Here is a 19,361-nt window from a genome sequence, read left to right on the forward strand (position 1 = left end):
TTTTTGTTGCCCTGTCCCAACTTTTTTGAGATGTGTTGCTGCCATCAAATTAAAAATAACCTTATTTTTTCCTCAGTTTAAACATTTGATATGTTTTCTATGTTCTCTTGTGAATAACATATGGAACCACCCCACTGGGTGGTGCTTTTTTCCATACCCAGTTCAATGTGGGAAGCATGACCGGAATCAGTTCATTTTTATTTCAATTCCTTGTACCACTTTGCCATGAAGCCATCTGAACTCTGCGAGTTGCTTAACATAAGTCTACTAATTGCACTTTTTAATTCAGCAGTTATATCAGCGGTCCTCCTTCTATTTTGTTCTTTGTTTATGGTGGGTAACTCTAGAGAACTCAAGTAAGTGTCAGTTTGGTTTACACTTCCCCCTGGGACTCTAGAGTGTAAACTTTATAAAATTCTTCAAAAGCTTCCTGAATTTCACTTAGTTTTTTTTTTAAATCACTTTCATTCTCGGGTCCCTAATCCTATGAATTGTATTTACTGCCCTTTCCTTTCTCAATTTCCACTCTAGTATTTTCATAGCTTTAGGTCCATCTTCATACTACCTCTGTTTTAGAAACATTAAATTCTTCTTGTGTAGCCAAATTATTGATCTTGTCTGTAATTTTCTTAATTTGTTCTAGTGTATCCTGTGCTAAACTCAGTTTGTGTCTGTTTTCTAATTCCTTCAATTTATGTAGTTCCTCTAATGCTTTTCTTCTCATTTTTTTCTTGTATGAGGATATTGCTAGGATTTTTCTACTTAAGACAGTCTTTAAAGCAAAGCCACTTTGGCCTTTCTATCACTTTGTTAGTGGTTAATCTTGGTTCCCGAACTTTTGTGGCTCATCTCTACAGTTCATCTTCTACTCACAACTATTCACAGTAACAGAACCTTTGACAAGGGGTGCCCAAACTTTTGCATGCCACTTTATATTTCTTTGACATTTCTAATCTGGTGAGTGGTTTGCATCTTGTGGTATGGCCTCTATATTTCTGCTCTCAAAGTCTTCTTCAAAAGGTGGATTTTGATACATTCATCCCTTCCCTGTGGAGGTAGTTGGTGATGTCACTGACTGCTCTTGCATTGTTTGTGTCATTTACATTTACATTTACATTATGACTTACATAAGTGCTTTGAATACCTCCTGTTTGAATACACCCAGTTGCAGAGGGTGGGTGGCACACCAAGTGTGGAAAGCTTGTTGATGAGCTTAGATGGCATCGCCGTGTTGAATGCTGAGCTATAGTTGATAAACATCATTCAAACATAGCTGTCTTTGTTCTCTAGTTGTGTGAGGGCAGTGTGCATTGTTGTGCTGACGGCATCCTCTGTGGACCTGTTTGAGTCAAGAGTGTCCGGTGTGATGGTCTGGATGTGACTCATGACGATTCTCTCTAAGCACTTCATCACTATTGGAGTCAGTGCAATGGGCCGGTAGTTCTTGAGACAGGTTGCTTTATTTAATTCAGGTATTGTACGTCAGAGTTCAGATGCTTGCTTCATATACTATCATAAAAACTTTTTATAATATGAATTTTTTTGTGTGCATGGACTTTTTTATTTTTTTGCATATATTAATTAATTGCATATATTAATGCTGTGGTTTCTGTAACCTTTCTCTTCATTGTCCATTTCAGTGCCAGCTTTTTTCCCAGGTAAACAAGATGCAAGGACTTAAATGTATTTGATGCAAATTTATTTATGTAGTTTATGCATGAACATTAACAAGAAACATATTATATGCTTGCTTGTTGGTGCCCAGTGATGTTGGTCTTCATCTTTTATTCAGCCACTTCTTTGATCTAAAAAGTTATACACATTATTATAAAACCTTTAAATATGCACTAGGTTTTTGTTTTAAAAAATTCTACAATTGAAATAAAATTTCTTCATAAAGTAGAACATACTTTTCCAGCATCTCTGCTCTTGACTCTCAGCTTGTTGACCTGGGACTCAGCAATGTCAGCACGCTCCTGAGCTTCCTCCATCTCATGCTGCACTTTCCTGTACCTGGACAGGTGAGTGTTGGCCTGCTCCTCCTGTGAGAGTGATGGACAACATCACAGTCAGTGCTGGTAATACGGAGTATATATGGACTCGAGTACATAGTTAATGTACGGTGTAGTTAATCCATTAGGAAACTTACAGCATCCTCAGCCTGCCTCTTGTAGGCCTTCACTTTCAGCTGCAGTTTGTCCACAAGATCCTGCAGTCTGCTCACATTCTTCTTGTCCTCCTCAGTCTGAAGAGATTGACCTTAATTTAGATTTTATTTTACTTGCAGTTATATAATCTACATGTACTTAAGTACACGAAATACCTGGTAGGTGAGCTCCTTCACTCGTCTTTCATATTTGCGGACACCTTTAACAGATTCAGCACTATGTCTCTGCTCAGCCTCGACTTCACTTTCCAGCTCACGCACCTAGAAGAGACATTTTGTTTTATGAATGTGGCTCAGAGAACAAAGCATCCTATGTATAAACACATTGGATATTTCTTTTCACAGTATAATGAGTTCAAGGTACCCTAGATTCCAGTTTTTGGAGCTGCTTCTTTCCACCCTTCATTGCAAGACTTTCAGCCTCATCCAGACGGTGCTGTAGATCTTTGACTGTAATCTCAAGGTTTTTCTTCATCCTCTCCATGTGAGCATTGGTGTCCTGCTCCTTCTTCAGCTCTTCTGCCATCATGGCAGCCTAGTGTACGAGTCATTGAAGTGTCAGGTTTACTTTTCATGCATTTGTAAAGGACACTGGTGCAAAATCTATGTTCTTGAACACTCACATCTGTGATGGCCTTCTTGGCCTTGTCTTCAGCATTTCTGGCCTCCTGGACAATATCGTCCACTTCACCTTGAATTTGAACCAGGTCAGTCTCAAGCTTCTTCTTGGTGTTTATTAGACTAGTGTTCTGTTGTAGCAACACATGAAGACCATTATTATAATTTACCAAGCGATGTGAAATGGAAAGCAAAGTTCCATGGTGCAACAGCTAACCTGAGAGTGCAGCAGTGTCACACGCTCACTGGCATCAACCAGCTCCTGTTCAGCCACTTTGCGGCCTCTCTCTGTCTGCTCCAGTGCAGCTCTCAGTTCCTCAATCTCTGCCAGCATCAGGTTATTCCTGCGCTCCACCATGGCCACCTGCTCCTTCATTTCTTCCTGTCCTCTGACAGCATCATCAAGGTGCAGTTGGGCATCCTGATGTAAATAGAATAGATGTTAATTGATGCCTCAATATATATAACTTTTAACCATTGAAAAACAAATGGAGGTGCACCTTGAGCTGTCCTTGGACATTCCTGAGCTGTTTCTGGGCCTCAGCAGCCTGGCGGTTGGCATGGCTCAGCTGAATCTCCATTTCATTGAGATCTCCCTCCATCTTCTTCTTGACCCTCAAAGCATCATTCCTGCTCCTGACTTCAGAGTCCAGAGTAGTCTGCATGGACTCAATCACCCTCTGGCTGTTTCTCTTTATCTGTTCCATCTCTTCATCCTTCTCAGCAAGCTTCCTGTCAATCTCACTCTTAATCTGGTTGAGTTCAAGCTGGACACGAAGGATCTTGGATTCCTCATGCTCAAGTGTGGCCTGAAGAATTATGTTGGATATTAAGCAATTTGGTGCCAACCCATTCTCATTTTTTGATATGGGGAGTTCATAGGCAGTCTTACCTCAGCTTCCTCAAGCGCAGTCTGGATTTCTGATTTCTCAATTTCCGCTGTCTTCTTTGCTTTCTCCAGCTCATGGATGGTCTTTCCAGTCTCTCCAATCTGTTCAGTCAGGTCAGAGATCTCCTCTGAGGGGAGGAAAAACCCAGTTGAATGTTTATTGTATATATATATGATATGCATACTAATTCCCAGTATTTTACTGTAGTTCTAAACAATACGTGTAGTTATATTTGAGTAACATACGCTGCAGATTCTTGTTTTCTCTCTTCAGGGTCTCGAGATTGTCCAGAGCTTCCTCATATGAGTTCTTCATCTTAAAGAGTTCAGTGCTAAGTGATCGAGCCTCTTTCTGAGCTCCTTCCAGTTCAGCTTGGCTTTCTTCATACTTCTGCTTCCATTCTGCCAAGACCTGAAAATGTGGAGGACAGTTACATGCTATGCTAGCTTTAGAACAATCAACACAGGCTAGTAGACCCTGTTGAGTTGACAGATGCTAGACCTTATCAAAGTTCCTCTGTTTCTTGTCAAGATTGGCAGCCACGCTATTGGCTCTCTCAACATCGATCATGAGGTCCTCCACTTCACCCTGCAGTCTCTGCTTAGTCTTCTCCAGAGAAGCACACTTGGAGTTCATAGCTTCAATGGCTTCCTCTGCCTCTTGTAGACGCTGAGCAAGCTTTTTCCTGTAAAAAAGTATCTAAGATCTTTAGTTTATATTTGGTTATGTAAACATTCTTATGTTTATATATATATATATATATATATATATATATATATATATAGTGTATATTTTTCTGTCTTATTATTTCATGTACTTGGCCTCTTCAAGCTCCTCGGTACGCTGGATGGCATCAGTCTCATATTTGGTTCTCCACTGAGCCACCTCACTGTTGGCCTTGGACATTCCACGTTGAAGCTCAGCCTTGGCCTCTTGCTCTTCCTCAAACTGCTCTCTGAGCAGATCGCAGTCATGACGGGCTGATTGGACAGCATGGGCCAGAGCGTTCTTGGCCTGTACACAAACAATAAAGTTAGTTAAATCTATTCTTGTTAATGTGTTCTTACTGGTGTATTTACAGACTATATGCAAAATGTATTTGTCAGATTTACTTAAAACTATCCATGTTCTACCTTGACTTCCTCCTCAATGTGTCTTTTGAGTTCCTCAACCTGCTGTGTGTAAGCTTGTTTTCCCCTGGTCAGCTGAGAAACAAGTGCTTCTTTCTCCTCTAGCTGACGGCCAAATTCACCTTAAATATGATTGTAAATTATGTTACCAGGATTGATCATGTGATTGTAGAATTTTCTGGTTTATTGCGATTTAATTTACCATTCTCAGTCTGCAGGCGTGCTTTTTGTGTGCTGATGTCATTCAGTTGACGAACATGTTCATCATCCTTAGTCTTGAGTTCACTCAGCTGGTCCTCTAGAGTGCGGCACATCTTTTCTAGGTTAGCCTGGAAAGAGAATCATTTGTATAAAATGCAAATATTGTAGCAAAATCATGACTTATCTACACTGTGTGTGGGTAAATACTTTGAAATTTAATTCTCCTGTTATTTGTCTATTTAAATACAATGGTTTTTCATTATAAGGATTGTACAGTATTTAATTAATTTTCTTATTTTCAGTTCCTGTTTTTGTATCTTAATGCCAATTGTAAATACCTTTGATTTTGCCACAGCCTCCATGTTACTGGAGAGGTCATCTATCTCCATTTTATATTCACTCTTTTCCTTCTCCAGCTTCTGTTTGACACGCTGAAGATTGTCGATCTGCTCTCCAAGCTCAGCAACGCTGTCAGCTTGTTTCTTGCGGAGTGCAGCAGCTGTGGCTTCATGCTGCAGAGTGGACTCTTCCAGATCACGGCGCATTTTCTGGAATTCGGACTCTCGCTTCTTGCTCATCTCGATCTGAGCAGCGGTGGCACCTCCAGCTTCCTCAAGCCTCTCACTGATCTCCTCAAGTTCCCTGGAGAGATCCGCTCTCTGCTTCTCAACTTTAGCACGAGCTGCACGCTCAGCCTCAATTTCCTCCTCCAGCTCTTCAATGCGAGCCTGAAAGTTCGGTTTTCATACCTTAGACATTCTAATTTTAGAGTACAAGCCTAAATTTGATTATTTCTCACAGATGAAGTACCTGAAGCTCTTTAATCTTCTTCTGAAGCTGGGCACCCATAGACTGCTCATCTTCTATCTTACTTAGTAGCTGGCTTATTTCAAAGTCCTTCCTGTGTGGGGAAAAATGTCAGATGCAGTTACTTAAATTTTTTATTTTTTATTTATTTTATTTTTTTTCTCGTTTTTTTTCAGTGAAGTTTGATCTTTTATTTGTAGTATGAATTGTATACTTCTTGATCTTTTCATCAGACTGCTGCTTGTCATTCTCCAGGTCCATTGTTGACTCCTGGGACAGTTTCAGGTCACCTTCAAGCTTCCTCTTGGCTCTCTCAAGGTCCATACGGAGTTTCTTCTCTTGTTCCAGAGAACCCTCAAGCTGTGTATGTGAGAGTGTTAGTTTTTCACCTGATGATCTATAACACATTTTTGAAATATTTCATTAAAAATAGAACACTAAAGTCTTACATCATCCACTTGTTGCTCAAGCTTGGTCTTTGATTTGGTCAGAGTGTTGACTTTGTCTTCCTCTGCCTGGAGATCATCCAGAGTCTGCTGGTGTGCCTCTTGGAGGGCTTTCTTCTCCTTAGTGAGCTTGGCAATGCTCTCGTCCTGAGAGGTCATCTCCTCAGTGAGGTTCTTGACCTGTGCAAAAGAGTAGCCTTTGTTATATATACATATATATTTTAAGTAATAGGATTTACCTCTACCTGCATGTTAAGTGTAGAAGATATGCACTCTAGTCTAATATGCATATTTTAAACCTCAATTACTGCTTGTTAATAACACTCAGATTTGCAACATTGATGAACGTTAAAAATTTAACCATAGTCACGATCTGGATTTTAGTAGCTGAATCAACATAAGTATGGTGTATAGCGTCTGTTAATTTATAGTGCATTGCAACACACCAACCTTGTTCTCAGTGGCATGTTTCTCCTTTTCCACTTTTGCCAACGTGAGCTCCAGGTCATCAATGTCCTTCTTCAGCTCAGAACACTCATCCTCCAGTTTCCTCTTCTTGGCAGTCAGCTCAGCACTGATTTCCTCCTCATCCTCCAGTCTCTCAGTAATCTCTTTGAGTTTAGCTTCAAGCTGGATTTTGTTCTTGATGAGCCCCTCACACCTTTCCTCAGCATCAGACAGGTTTTCTGATTCCTGTTGATTCAGATGGCTTATTATCATGATTAAATTTGTTTTCTATTCTACAGTCTACCAGTCTAGTCTACCAACTAGACTTTAAATACTCACAGCTGATACTTGGAGTTGCAGGTCATTTTTCTCCTGTACCAGAGACACCATCTTCTCCTCAAGCTCTTTCTTCTTGGCCAGTGCCTTTGTCAAGTCCTCCTTCATTTTCTCAAAGTTCTCCTTCATAGATGCCATTTCCTTCTCAGTCTCTGCAGTCTTGAGCAGAGGCTTGATCTTGAAGTACACCTTCATCCATGGCCAGTGTTTCACGTTCATGAATGAGCGGATGTTGTATTGGATGGAATAGATGGATTCTCTGGAATTTGAGTTCAGTTCTATTATTATCAAATGTGTATGTTTAATTAATGTATGTTTCGTTTGCAGTGAAATTAACATGCACGCAGTATTTGTATTTCTTTGTTTTTAATTAAATTGCATATACCTCCTTTCCATCATTTTGACAAACTCCCTCCGCATGAGGTAGCCGCGGCACAAAGCCTGAGTCATGGTCACTAGATTTGCAAGTTTATCATCTCGCATCTCCTCTAGGGTACCCAGCAGACCAGCTTTGAAGAACACCTACCAAGATTAAATATGGAACTATAAAGCTACATAGATCATGTTTATTGGATATTAAAAAATTTTAAAATATGAGATTGTAATTAATTAAATTATTGTAATAAATTATTTCAGATCATGCAAAGGAAAAAAAATCCTGTTCACTCAAATTTCTGGTAAAGTTCTAAAACTGTGTTGAAAAGTAATCTTAATCCTGTCTGAAGGACAAATAATCTTAAATCATTGTCCTTCATTTGTGTTTCATACTGTATTACAATCTGTTCTTAAAAATCAGATTTCATGGGTACCTTGGTGTGTCCAAACATATACTGGGTGTGGTCGACATCAACAGAGCCCAAGAGTTTCTCTGACGCTTTCTTGTTGTCAATGAATTGGCCTTCTGGGATGACACTGGCATTCAGAACTTTATACCTGTTTTCAAATAGTTAAATTGTATAGGTATATAAAAGAATTCATTCTTAACATCTGTAAACAATATCACAAATGTTGAAATGCCTTGAGTAAATAAATGACCTCTGCTTGAAGTCAGCATAGAGGATTCTGCTGGGAAATCCCTTTCTGCAGATTCTGATACCCTCCAGCACACCATTACACCTCAACTGGTGGATGACCAGGAAGTTCTCCATCAGACCTAGCATGTCCAGTGTAGGGGTACAATATTTAGCAAAAACTCTTACAGCCAGAGACTTTCATAGGTATGTTGTTGTGTATTTACTAGTAAAAATGTAAGAAAATAAGAATACCCACCTGGAGTCTTGGACTCATTTGGAATCAAGCAACGCACAAAGTGAGGGTGAGTGCTCCTCAAGTTGGTCATCAGCTTACCCAAGTTCTCCTGTGAGTTTTACATTCAGCGGTTTAGCAATAATAATAATAATAATAATAATAATAATAATAATAATAATAATAATAATAGCCTGTCCACATCTAAACTGGAATAGAGTAAACCAAGGTCAACTAGTATAAATTCAATAATATTAATCTTTGCATAAATTCTGAACTACTTGGTGGTTGCAAAGCACATTTTCGGGAAACAAATTTAATGTTTCAGATTTTAAAATGTTAAAGGAATTGTGAGGATGAATGGAGTTAAGATGGGAATCCAGTTAATATTTTTTGAAGTAGAATAATGAGGGCTTCCTACAAACACAAGCAGAGGAATTGTAAACTCTGGTATGACGTGAAACTGATGTTTGCTATTGGTTACACTCTGACAGGACTTTTGCATCTCTTATTTCAGCTTTGACAGTAAATGTCATGTATTTCATCCTGTTGCTGAGACTAAAATGGATGTTAAATGTGGAATCTGCGAGTGGAATCCATTCAGTCAACCTTTTATGTTAACATAGTTTCTGTTAAATTGTTCTCACCCTGAACACACAAGACACAGTCTGGAAGGAACCACCCTTCTTCTTGCCTTTCTTTCCACCACCACTATCAGCTGTTGACAAATACAAATTAGTCGGTTATTGTTTTCCTTATTTTATTATACTCTTACTTTCTCAGTCCAGAAACATCTTAATTACTGAAAGTGAAAAGTCTGATTATCAGCTTATTCTGTGCTTGTATAGTGAAAATTATTAACCTTCTCAATGTTAATCTTACCATCGGCACCACCATGGGCTGTGTAGAGGAGGCACAACAGTTTGTTTGCTGCTTTCTGGTACAGCTGCACAACAGAGTCATTCAGTGGATCCTTGTTCTTGTCCAACCAGCCGGTAACGTTGTAGTCCACAGTGCCGGCGTAGTGCACCAGGGCAAAGTGGGCCTCAGCTTTGCCTTTGGCAGGCTTTGGCTTCTGGAAGCAGGCACATTTTCCAAGATGCTGGTCATAAAGCTTGTTCTTGAAGGTCGTGTCAGAAGCCTTGGGGAACATGCACTCCTCTTCAAGGATGGAGAAGATGCCCATTGGCTGTTGGTGACAGATTTTTCACGAGTGATCACTGCATTATTTCTGTTAAAAATCTTATTTTGTTGATTACATTGATAGTATTACTGAGACCACAATAACTTACCTTCTCAATGAGCTCAATGCAGCTAGCCAAGTCCATACCGAAGTCAATGAACTCCCACACAATACCTTCTTTCTTGTACTCCTCTTGTTCCAGCACGAACATGTGGTGGTTGAAAAACTGTTGCAGTTTCTCATTTGTGAAGTTAATGCAGAGCTGCTCCATGCTGTTATACTGTTTCAGTAGATCAATATATTAGACATTGCCAAAGTATTGTTAAAAAACACTTCATGGAGAAAAACATTATTATTTACATCAAAGATCTCAAACCCAGCGATGTCCAGCACACCAATGTAGAACTCTCTTTGGTGCTTTGTGGCCAACATCTCATTGATGCGCACGACCATCCACAAGAACATTTTCTCATAGATGGACTTGCAGAGGGCACTGACAGAGTTGTTCACCTGAAAATGTTATACATTGAGTTTTAGATGTTTGGAGATAACTCAGTCTCTTCTGATACTACATAATGACACGTTACCTGAGGAACAGTCTGGCCTTTGGTCACAAACTCATTTCCGACCTTGACTCTTGGGTAGCACAAAGCTTTCAGCATGTCAGCTGAGTTCAGGCCCAGAAGGTAGGAGATTTTATCAGCAACTGAAGTCAAGAAAGCGATGTTATTCATTATTGATTCAGGTTACTTGTTCTAAAAAAAATCTTGTGCATATTTTTAAATGTACCCTCAGTGCCATCAGGCTCAGCCTGCTCCTCCCTCTGCTTCTGCTTGAACTTCATGGTTCCATGATGCATCACAGCTCCAGTCAGCTTGTAGATGTTAATTTTCTCATCAGCGCTAAAGCCGAGGATGTCAATGGCCGTCTGTGTTGGAAAGCAAATTTAGAAAAAGTTGCAGTTTTTAATTGCTTAAAAGTTTTTAAAAATCTACTTACATCTGTGGCAACAAACTCCTCCACATCATCGATGCTCTTGACTGTGATTTCACCCTGGCTGATCATGGGGTAGTCGTAGGGGTTGGTGGTAATGAGCAGTGCCTCTGTGTTGGGCAAACAGTTAATTAAAAATATAAAAATAATAATTATTTATTTATTTATTGGTTCATTCACACATTCAACCTGCTGAATATTGTAACCAATGTAAAAAGACCCAGTAGCATTATGGCTTTGAAGTTTCCTTACCAAGCAGCTCTGGTTTGTGCCCAGTCATGAGCTGGTAGAAAATGTGGTAGCTTCTCTCAGCAGACAGCTGGAAGGTGACTCTTGACTTCTCCAGCAGGTCTGTTGAAGTTGTTGTAATGCATTCATTATTAAATTTACAGAAAGATGTTTTTAACGGGTTTATTTCAAATTCACAATATAACATCTCAGATTCAGATGTTCCATACAGGTGTGTGGATAATCCTGGTCATCTGATTGCAATGCAGATTTCTACACAAATGTTTAGTCATGCTTATATGCATATGCACATGAACCAGTTGCCACAAGAAATTCACACAGCTGCATGTAAGAATTAATGACAGAAACTTACAAGTTTCAATATCAGCTGAGGCCAGCTTGCCAGTTTGCCCAAAATGAATTCTGATGAATTTACCCTAGAAGGTAAAAGCATTGCAGATTACAGCAGTGTAGTTTGATATGTTTTTAATTCATGCTTATTGTGTTTTATGAACGGTTACGAGAGCTTATGTGTTTACTTACAAAACGAGAGGAGTTGTCATTCCTCACGGTCTTGGCATTACCGTAAGCTTCCAGCAGGGGGTTGGCTGCAATAATTTGGTCTTCCAGTGAACCCTAGCAACAGTAGCAGATGTTTATAACAGAAAATTGAGAAATACACTAATAGATGCTGCATGTAATAGAACAACTCACTTACCTGCATTTTGCCAGGCTCTGCCTTCTTCTGTCCAACCACGGCGATTGTTGCAAAGTACTGAATGACACGTTTTGTGTTCACAGTCTTTCCTGCACCAGATTCTCCACTGCAGGTGAAATGAGTAAGCAATGGTCTGCACTTATAAAACAACAAGTGCCTCAGCACTTCCAATCCATATTTATAGTAAAAGGTTATTTTCATGTAAAAGATGGTCTTTACTCAGAACAAAGTAAAATGAAGCTTTTGTCAAATATGAGCTATAGTATGCTTTAAGTAATTGGGTCTACCATGTACCTTATTTGCAAGTTTGTAACTAAGGAACTTCACGGAAAATATGAGTTTTCAGATGTGAGCCTAAACTTACGTAATCAGGATAGACTGGTTTTCACGATCTAAAAGAATAAAGAGAATTGTTAGACAAGTTGCATCATTTATCTATCCAGCTATCCATTTAAATAGATAATTAGTTTTTTCCAAAGTGGTTGGACAAGACCATATCATACCAGTGAGCATGAACTGATAGGCGTTATCAGAGATGGAGAAGATGTGAGGTGGGGCTTCAATCCTCTTTTTGCCTCTGTATCCAGCCACAACGACTGAGTCGTACACTGGGAGCCACTTGTAGGGGTTCACAGTGACGCAGAACAACCCTGAGTAGGTCTGAAGGAGAGTCAGAGTAAATTTTCATTAGTTTGTGTCACTGCGCACTCTTCTATTTCTCTTTCATAATTGAGTAATTCTTTGTTAAACTTACGTAGATCATCCATGCTGCGTAACGCTCTTTGAGGTTATACAGCACAGAAGGTTCACTGAGGTGGGTCATCATGGCCATATCCTCAATTTTGTCATACTTTGGGGGATTCATGGGATGGACTTCATCTTCCTTAACTGTGACAGTCTGTGTAATAAAAGTATATGATATATTGCAGAACATCACACTTTGTTCTAGCATAAATTTAGATCCCTTCACCCTCTGTGAGATGAAATACTCTACATTACCGTGCATAGTTGAATTAAAGGGTTAATTCAGTCTCAGACTTGTCACTTACTTTTCCGCACAGAGTTTCCACAGTGGCTTTGCCACCCTCTTTACTCTTCAGTGTACCCTTGAGATACATCTCAGCTGCATCAGTCACATACACTGCAGTTTTGGCATCAAAAGGTCTGGTCTGAGCCTCAAGCCTTTCCTTTTCCGGCTTCCGGAGGTAGACGGCCGCCGGGCCGTAACACTCCATTTCTCCATCCCCCATGGTGGCTTGTTACTGGGGAGTCAAACCATACTTCTAATTCCGATAACATGCTCACTTGAGATACTTGATGTTGCCTATATCTGTACTGAACAGCAGTATAATATATGCACAGTTTTCACACTATTAGTAAATTTTCTAGATTTCTGTTAAAAATTTGACATTAAACTTAATTTTAATACACTGTTTTTAATCATACACTGCCAACTTTCAATAAAAGCATTAACATCATTCTCATGTACTTGGTATTTTTAATGCCTTACCGTAGCTGATTACTGATGTAGAAATTAAGGACAGACCAGGACTGGCACTTGTTGGAATCTGTAAGAAGTAGAAGAGAGTTTAGAGAGTGTCTGAAAATTAAATATATTATCAACATTTTCCAAGAACTTTAAAAAACAACAACCATTTTTAAAAGTATGATCAACATTAACATTTAAGACACATGTAATGCCTCACCTTTGCAGGGTGCTTGGGTAGCCTCAGTGTTTGGGGGACTGTCTTATATAGTGATATTAATGTTCACTCAGCAGAACCAACCAGCTAAGTTTGGTCATGGATTCAACCATGATGTATTTCTTCCCTAAGTGATCATCCAGTGTGATGTTTGTTTGTGTATCATATTATATTATGAAATATTCATCTTCTGTGGAAAGGTTATTGCAGTGCTTGGTTTTTATTATATTGTTAATATCTGGGAATAATTATTTTCTTTGACCTGGTAAACAGGTAATAAACACTCTTAGTTAAGGATACTAGTCATTTAATTTGGTTTATACATTTAAAATGTTACATATTTAAATGCATAGATCAACCTCAGTGTTAAAAAGGTTCCAAATTTTGAATGATCAATATGATGGACATTTATGGGTCTCTTGCCTGTCCAATTAAAATCTTCAGACAGTTATTTTTAACTTTGAATGCTATGCTATGTTAAAACGATTCAAAGGTCACAAGAATTTTTAATGAGTTTGGCATTGAAGAACACCAAGATCAGGTTTATCACCGGTGTTCTGTTACAGAGACACAGCAATCTTTTCATGTTATAAATATATTTACAAGGCACAAACATCAGTCTTCTAAGGAAATTGGTAATATCATGTGTCCTTTATAAACTGCCAAAAAGATTCAATTCCAAGTTCCAGGTCTAAAAACAGAAGCAAAATGAATAATACTTTACAAGACGTTCTCCTGACCTATTCTAAGCTGCCCACAGATGCAGAAATTTAGCGGTACATGTACAGATTTTCCAACCAAGTGCTAGAAAAAACCCCAATATGAAATATTAATTCATTTATTATCAGTAAGTGCTTTATCCTTATCTGTCCCAGAATTAGCATTAGGGATGAGGCTGTAAGCAACCAAGTATGTGACTTAAATTCACAAACTACATTTACTACTAGGAGCCAGTTTCCAGTTCACCTCACTATTTTTGAGAGTAGAATATCAGATGAACAAAAATCCAAATATCTGTTTCCAATAGCATTTCATAAAATGTAGTATTAAATTGGCAGATAATTACTTGGCAGTACAAGTTCAGGGGTTGTTGTCTGCGATGAACTGGATTCATAAATATATTTTCTGAAACCCAATCTTAGCTTAACCTGCTTATTCAGATATAATGCAGATATAGACACCTGGCTAAAGAATTTTAGTCCCCTTCTGAAGTGTGTATAAAAGAGTTTAGCCAGACTCGCTACGACTTTCCCAGATGCTCTCTGGCAGTCTCTGAGTGAGTACTGGCTGATTTCAAATGTACCTTGTACCTACTATGAGTATTTTAGGTTCAGAGTAAAGGCTTATGGTTATACCAGTATGGTCAGTTACATAATTTATCTATAAATTATTGTGCATGGTTTATACCTTGTTTATAGCACATTAGCTAATCTTGCTGTTGGATTTGTTACTGTTGCCTTTGTATGTTTAATCTGATTGACATAATATTTATTTATGTAAAATCATATTTTAAACATTGTAAACATATGTAAATATTTAAAAATATACAACTAAATACATTTATGTATAAAATACAAAACCCTTTTTATTTCAGAATGTTGTGAAAATGGAGCAGCTAGTTTACAAAATCTTGATAATTAGTATTGAAATATTAGTGTAGAGATCATTGGGCAGTAGTTTTAGAACTGAAATGTCTCCAAGATGACTCACTGGGTTACTAATGACCATCCTAAATGCCTGTCTTAATATTCACTTGGATGAAAGTCCTCTGTTACACACTGCAGCTGTGGCATCACACAACATTCGCCTTGTTTATTTTTAGAGCCATGCAGCTTCTTTTTTTTATTTTTTTTTGGATGAAGGTGGGCTATAGCACTGTGAATGCAAGTCCTATCTGAAAGACATCTTCTGTTCTTGTCGAGCATCATTACCTCAGTTTAACAGATGTAGTTGAAATTGCATGCTTTAGTGGAGACTCGTATCATCAGCAGGAAGCTACCGTAATTCATATTGCATTTATATTTTGCTTCATCTTTTCATCTTTCTAGCTCTTGATTCTGAACAGTGATGTGTTACTCTGCAGTGTCTGTTGAACTGGTACCCAAGAAAACCTTTTCTGCACTTCAACAGGTAAGTGCTGACATTTTTTCTCACATAAAATTGATAAAATTTATAACCTGTTAGTTCCCAAAAACTATATAATTCACCTAATTTTAAATACTTTACACAATGTGGCAGTTTGCAGTGTTTATCTAATTTTCCAAATATAAGTATTCTGTTTTGAAAACCACTGTAAAAAATGGAACTTTATCGATTATTAATATAATGATTTTAAAAGATTGATTCTTGATTACTTAATAGAATCATTTTAATAGTACACCACTTCTGTTTTTTATTATGTTTTGAGATAATGTGTGATATCCTGTTCCCTTTCTCTTATCTCCAAATATTTTTGATAGCAATATGTAAGAATTTTTTTCCGTGTAGGCCAGAAAATACCTTGCTCTGTAACTCTGTCTAGGAATGTTAATTGTGTGGCAAGAAAATCACGTACAGTGTCATAGTGTTGGATGTGCTATAATTCCTTTTGTACACAATCCGAAGGTGAAAATGACATCTGAACAGAGTAAAGTAGACTGGATTTGGGTTGAGATAATGATCATTATACATCAGACTATTAAAGGATGGACTATACTCTGTATACTATACTCTGGTTGGTAGATAAACTGTGAGTTCATTATTATATGTAAGTAAGTGAGCAAGTACATTTTATTTGTAACGCACATTGAAATTCAGCTTACACTGATCAGAGTGCTGTACAAAAACAATAATAAAATATAATATACAATGAAATAAAAAAGCAAAAAAAACAAATAAAAAATGAAGATAACAGTTAGGCTACTAATCAACAAGTTAATAGCCAGGAATGGCCAAAGAGGAAAAATGTGTCTTAGGTCTAGATTTAAAAATAGAGATTGAGGGAGCACTCGTAATGTCAGGTAGCAATTGATTCCATAAACTGGAACAGCAACTGAAAATGCTGTGTCACCTTTTAATTTAAGACCAGGGGACATGTAGGAGAGATTTATTGGCAGACCTGAGAGTCTTGGGAGCTGAATGCAAATAAATAAGGTCAGAAATATAAGATGGGGCTTGTCGATTAAGAGCTTTAAAAACAATCATCACAAACTTCAATTGAATTCCAAAAAAGACTAGAAGCCAGTGAAGTACGTCTAGAATTGGTGTGATATGATCACTTTTTTTTTTTTTGCATTCATTAACATTCTAGCCGCTGCATTCTGGACCACCTGCAAACGTGCCAATGAAGATTGGGGAAGGCCAAGTGTGATGTAATAACTGGTATTATAATGTTGAAAAGTGAAAAGGTCATTAGGATCATTTACTAAGCATTGATATATCTGAGCTGATCTAACTAACCTTGAAAGTGCAGCACTGCCACATGCTGTCTGGCATGAAGCAGCTCCTTTTTGGCCTCATTTCCTCAGTCTCTGCCAGCATCAGGTTATTCCTGTGCTTCACCCTGGCAATCCGGAGATCCTTCGTGTCTTCAAGAAGCAGTTGAAGGTCATAATGTGAGAGCAGCCGTTGTTGATGTATATTTGAATCATTGTTAATCTCAATGGAGCGTACAAATTATTTTTGTTATGGCTTCTCGTCTCCTCTTCATCAGTTCTCATATCCTGAAAAGCCATCTCAAGTCAAGGTCTTGATCTTTGTTAAATACTGGTCTGTATGAAACAACAGACACACCTCAGTCGCATTTTAATTCACTTTGTAATTTCACAACATTACTAGTTTGAAGTTGTATGAGGTAATCGAGTGGTCTTCAGTGACGTTCTCAGAAAACAAAAAAGGAAAACAACTTTGAAAAGCATAAAACTTCTGAAAAGACTGTTCATGTAATGCTTACACAATTACTAGTCTTGATTTCTCACTTATGTCATCTAAAACATTCATGCATCAAAAAATTAATATAATGTTTGAAATGTCTGGTCTAAAAGCTCTTCTCTTGATTGACAGGGAATCATGTTAAAGTGTCAGTATTGGCTCAGATTTAATACCATGCTGTAACTATAATCTACTTCTGGCAGATGCATTTGCAGAAGCTCCGGAGTTACAATGGAATCAAATTAAAACTCAATATCATGAATGCGCTGCCCTTAGTAGGAATAAATACAGATATGAGAACTCGTACATTAAAGTCATCTCTCAGGGTGGATGAGGTACATCACTCCCTTTAATTCTCTCCAAACATGTTTAATTGGGTTCTAGTCCATGCACTCGCTTGGCCACCCAAGGAGATTCACAGAATCTATACACAACGTCTCAAAGCCATTGCCATATTGCCTGGACTGTTTTTGTGTCTTTGTTGTGTTGGAAAGTGATCCTACTTTGATCGGCTCACCTTTCCCATCAGTCTCCCGGTTCCTGCTGCTAAAAAACATCCCTACACAACATGTATTACCCTTCCTCTGCCTGGTGCTACACCTGAGATTGTGAAGTAAAGGTTCTACTCCAGATCTGTATTTATGAAACTTTATTTATGAAAGTGTTGGAATAGCAAGACCAACTCTTTGTTTTTGCTATACACTGAAGACATCTGGGAAGTCACTGAAGACATCTGGGAAAGTTACGGCAAGAATAAAATTTATATTGTTAGTAATATTTCAGTTTGAATATTTACTCTATTGAAGCAACTTATAATTACTTAACGTTTTGTAATTTATTTTATAGTAAAATCGTGTTGAAAATGTGTGTATCAAATATGATAGGGCAGGTATATAAGATAATAAATCCCTCAATCGTCATTGTATTGCATTTCATGATGCAATCTGCCTTATGCCTACCACAAGGTCAAATACACAGTTTTGTGTATTAGTCATTAGTTTTTTGTGTGTATTTTAGATGACAAAGAAGTACAGTGTTCAAAAAGAAATACAACCCCAATTCCAAAAAAGTTGGGATGCTGTTTAAAATATAAATTAACAGAACGCAATGATTTGCAAATCTCATAAACCCATGTGTTATTCACAATAGAACATAGAAAACATATCAAATGTTTAAACTGAGGAAATCTACCACTTTAAGGAACAAATAAGATCATTTTGAATTTGATGGCTAAAGTTGATGGCCAAAGTTGTGACGGGGCAACAAAAGGCTGGAAATGTAAGTGTTACTAAAAAGAAACAACTGAGGGTTAATTGTCAACAGGCTAGTAACATGATTGGGTATAAAAAGAGTATCTTAGAGAGGTCTTTCAGAGGGAAAGATGGGCAGAGGTTCACCAATCTGCAAAAAACTGCGTCTACAAATTGTAATTTTCCTCAACAAAAAATTGCGAAAGCTATGAATATCTCACCATCTACGGTAGAATTTATCTGTTTTCTGATATTAGGAAACCTATAGCCGATGATGGAAAAATGCTTAAATATAGGGGAAAATATGGGTAAAACCGATAATTAATTGAACTGGCACGTCGCAGCGAACCAGCAACTACAGTGCAATGCAAACTAGTCCCAGAATGCAACGCAAACTACAAACATGGCTACAAACCAAGCCTTAATTATCATATTCGTTAACCCGGCTTTTGATATTATGCATTGTTGACTACGATTATCTATCTAAGCCTAGTACTGCCTGTTCGCTTGATCGTCTGACCACTGCCTGACTTATGACTACGCTTTCTGCCTGATCCTCGCAATTCGGAGACATTCCTACCTGCGCTTGCTTCCGTCTCAGGTACCGTAACATAAAAATCTCTAATTAGTGCCTTTGGAATGGGGAGCTTGCACAACTGTAAGGCATCATCAATAGAGAAAAGTATGTACACATTTAAGAGCAAGAGATGCTTCCATCCAGATTCCATCCTGTCTTTACTTCTGAGAGACTCTGCCTCTCTAAGTCTTTGCAAAAGACTTTGCAAAATGTTCGTCCAGCTGTTTATTTTTAGTAACACCCTTTTCCAGCTTTTTGTTGCCCCGTCCCAACTTTTTTGAGATGTGTTGCTGCCATCAAATTAAAAATAACCTTATTTTTTCCTCAGTTTAAACATTTGATATGTTTTCTATGTTCTATTGTGAATAACATGGAACCACCCCACTAGGTGGTGCTTTTGTCAATACCCAGTTCAATGTGGGAAGAATGACCGGAATCAGTTCATTTTTAAATTCCTTGTACCACTTTGCCATGAAGCCATCTGAACTCTGTGAGTTGCTTAACATAAGTCTA

The 19,361-nt window shown here is 38.0% G+C and overlaps 1 protein-coding gene and 1 long non-coding RNA gene across 2 annotated transcripts in view; one reads left to right on the forward strand and one right to left on the reverse strand.

The window, feature by feature from the left end:
* LOC128628741 (uncharacterized) overlaps nt 1–19,361 on the forward strand; it is a 68,614-nt gene that overhangs the window by 9,463 nt on the left and 39,790 nt on the right. Inside the window, exon 2 of the long non-coding RNA XR_008393175.1 lies at nt 15,161–15,242. This is a non-coding gene — a long non-coding RNA (uncharacterized LOC128628741). The remainder of the gene's footprint in view (nt 1–15,160; nt 15,243–19,361) is intronic.
* LOC108262146 (myosin heavy chain, fast skeletal muscle) lies at nt 1,683–13,027 on the reverse strand. Its single transcript, XM_053674101.1, has 40 exons — nt 12,920–13,027; nt 12,459–12,671; nt 12,164–12,307; nt 11,913–12,069; nt 11,774–11,801; nt 11,410–11,515; nt 11,235–11,327; nt 11,065–11,128; nt 10,716–10,814; nt 10,470–10,573; nt 10,260–10,398; nt 10,058–10,176; nt 9,831–9,980; nt 9,580–9,750; nt 9,170–9,476; nt 8,935–9,005; nt 8,312–8,399; nt 8,078–8,195; nt 7,852–7,975; nt 7,428–7,564; nt 7,046–7,301; nt 6,710–6,952; nt 6,263–6,439; nt 6,028–6,173; nt 5,817–5,907; nt 5,345–5,734; nt 5,008–5,134; nt 4,809–4,927; nt 4,493–4,689; nt 4,177–4,360; nt 3,921–4,086; nt 3,678–3,802; nt 3,286–3,594; nt 3,003–3,206; nt 2,791–2,916; nt 2,532–2,702; nt 2,324–2,428; nt 2,150–2,245; nt 1,911–2,042; nt 1,683–1,805 (listed from the first exon to the last, which is right to left on the reverse strand). Exons 2-40 carry the CDS (start codon nt 12,657–12,659, stop codon nt 1,785–1,787), a joined length of 5,805 nt encoding a protein of 1,934 aa, XP_053530076.1. The 5' UTR covers nt 12,660–12,671; nt 12,920–13,027; the 3' UTR covers nt 1,683–1,784.

This window comes from Ictalurus punctatus, chromosome 21 (genome assembly GCF_001660625.3).
Source record: "Ictalurus punctatus breed USDA103 chromosome 21, Coco_2.0, whole genome shotgun sequence".
Lineage (NCBI taxonomy): Eukaryota > Metazoa > Chordata > Actinopteri > Siluriformes > Ictaluridae > Ictalurus > Ictalurus punctatus.

Excerpts from the sequence above, each read along its gene's own strand:
- LOC108262146 (XM_053674101.1), bottom strand. The coding sequence starts at position 12,659 with ATGGGGGATGGAGAAATGGAGTGTTACGGCCCGGCGGCCGTCTACCTC. Across the intron at positions 11,802-11,912 it reads CTATCAGTTCATGCTCACTG|ATCGTGAAAACCAGTCTATC; the intron begins GTATGATATGGT and ends TTATTCTTTTAG. Across the intron at positions 3,803-3,920 it reads AGAAAACAAGAATCTGCAGC|AGGAGATCTCTGACCTGACT; the intron begins GTATGTTACTCA and ends TCCTCCCCTCAG.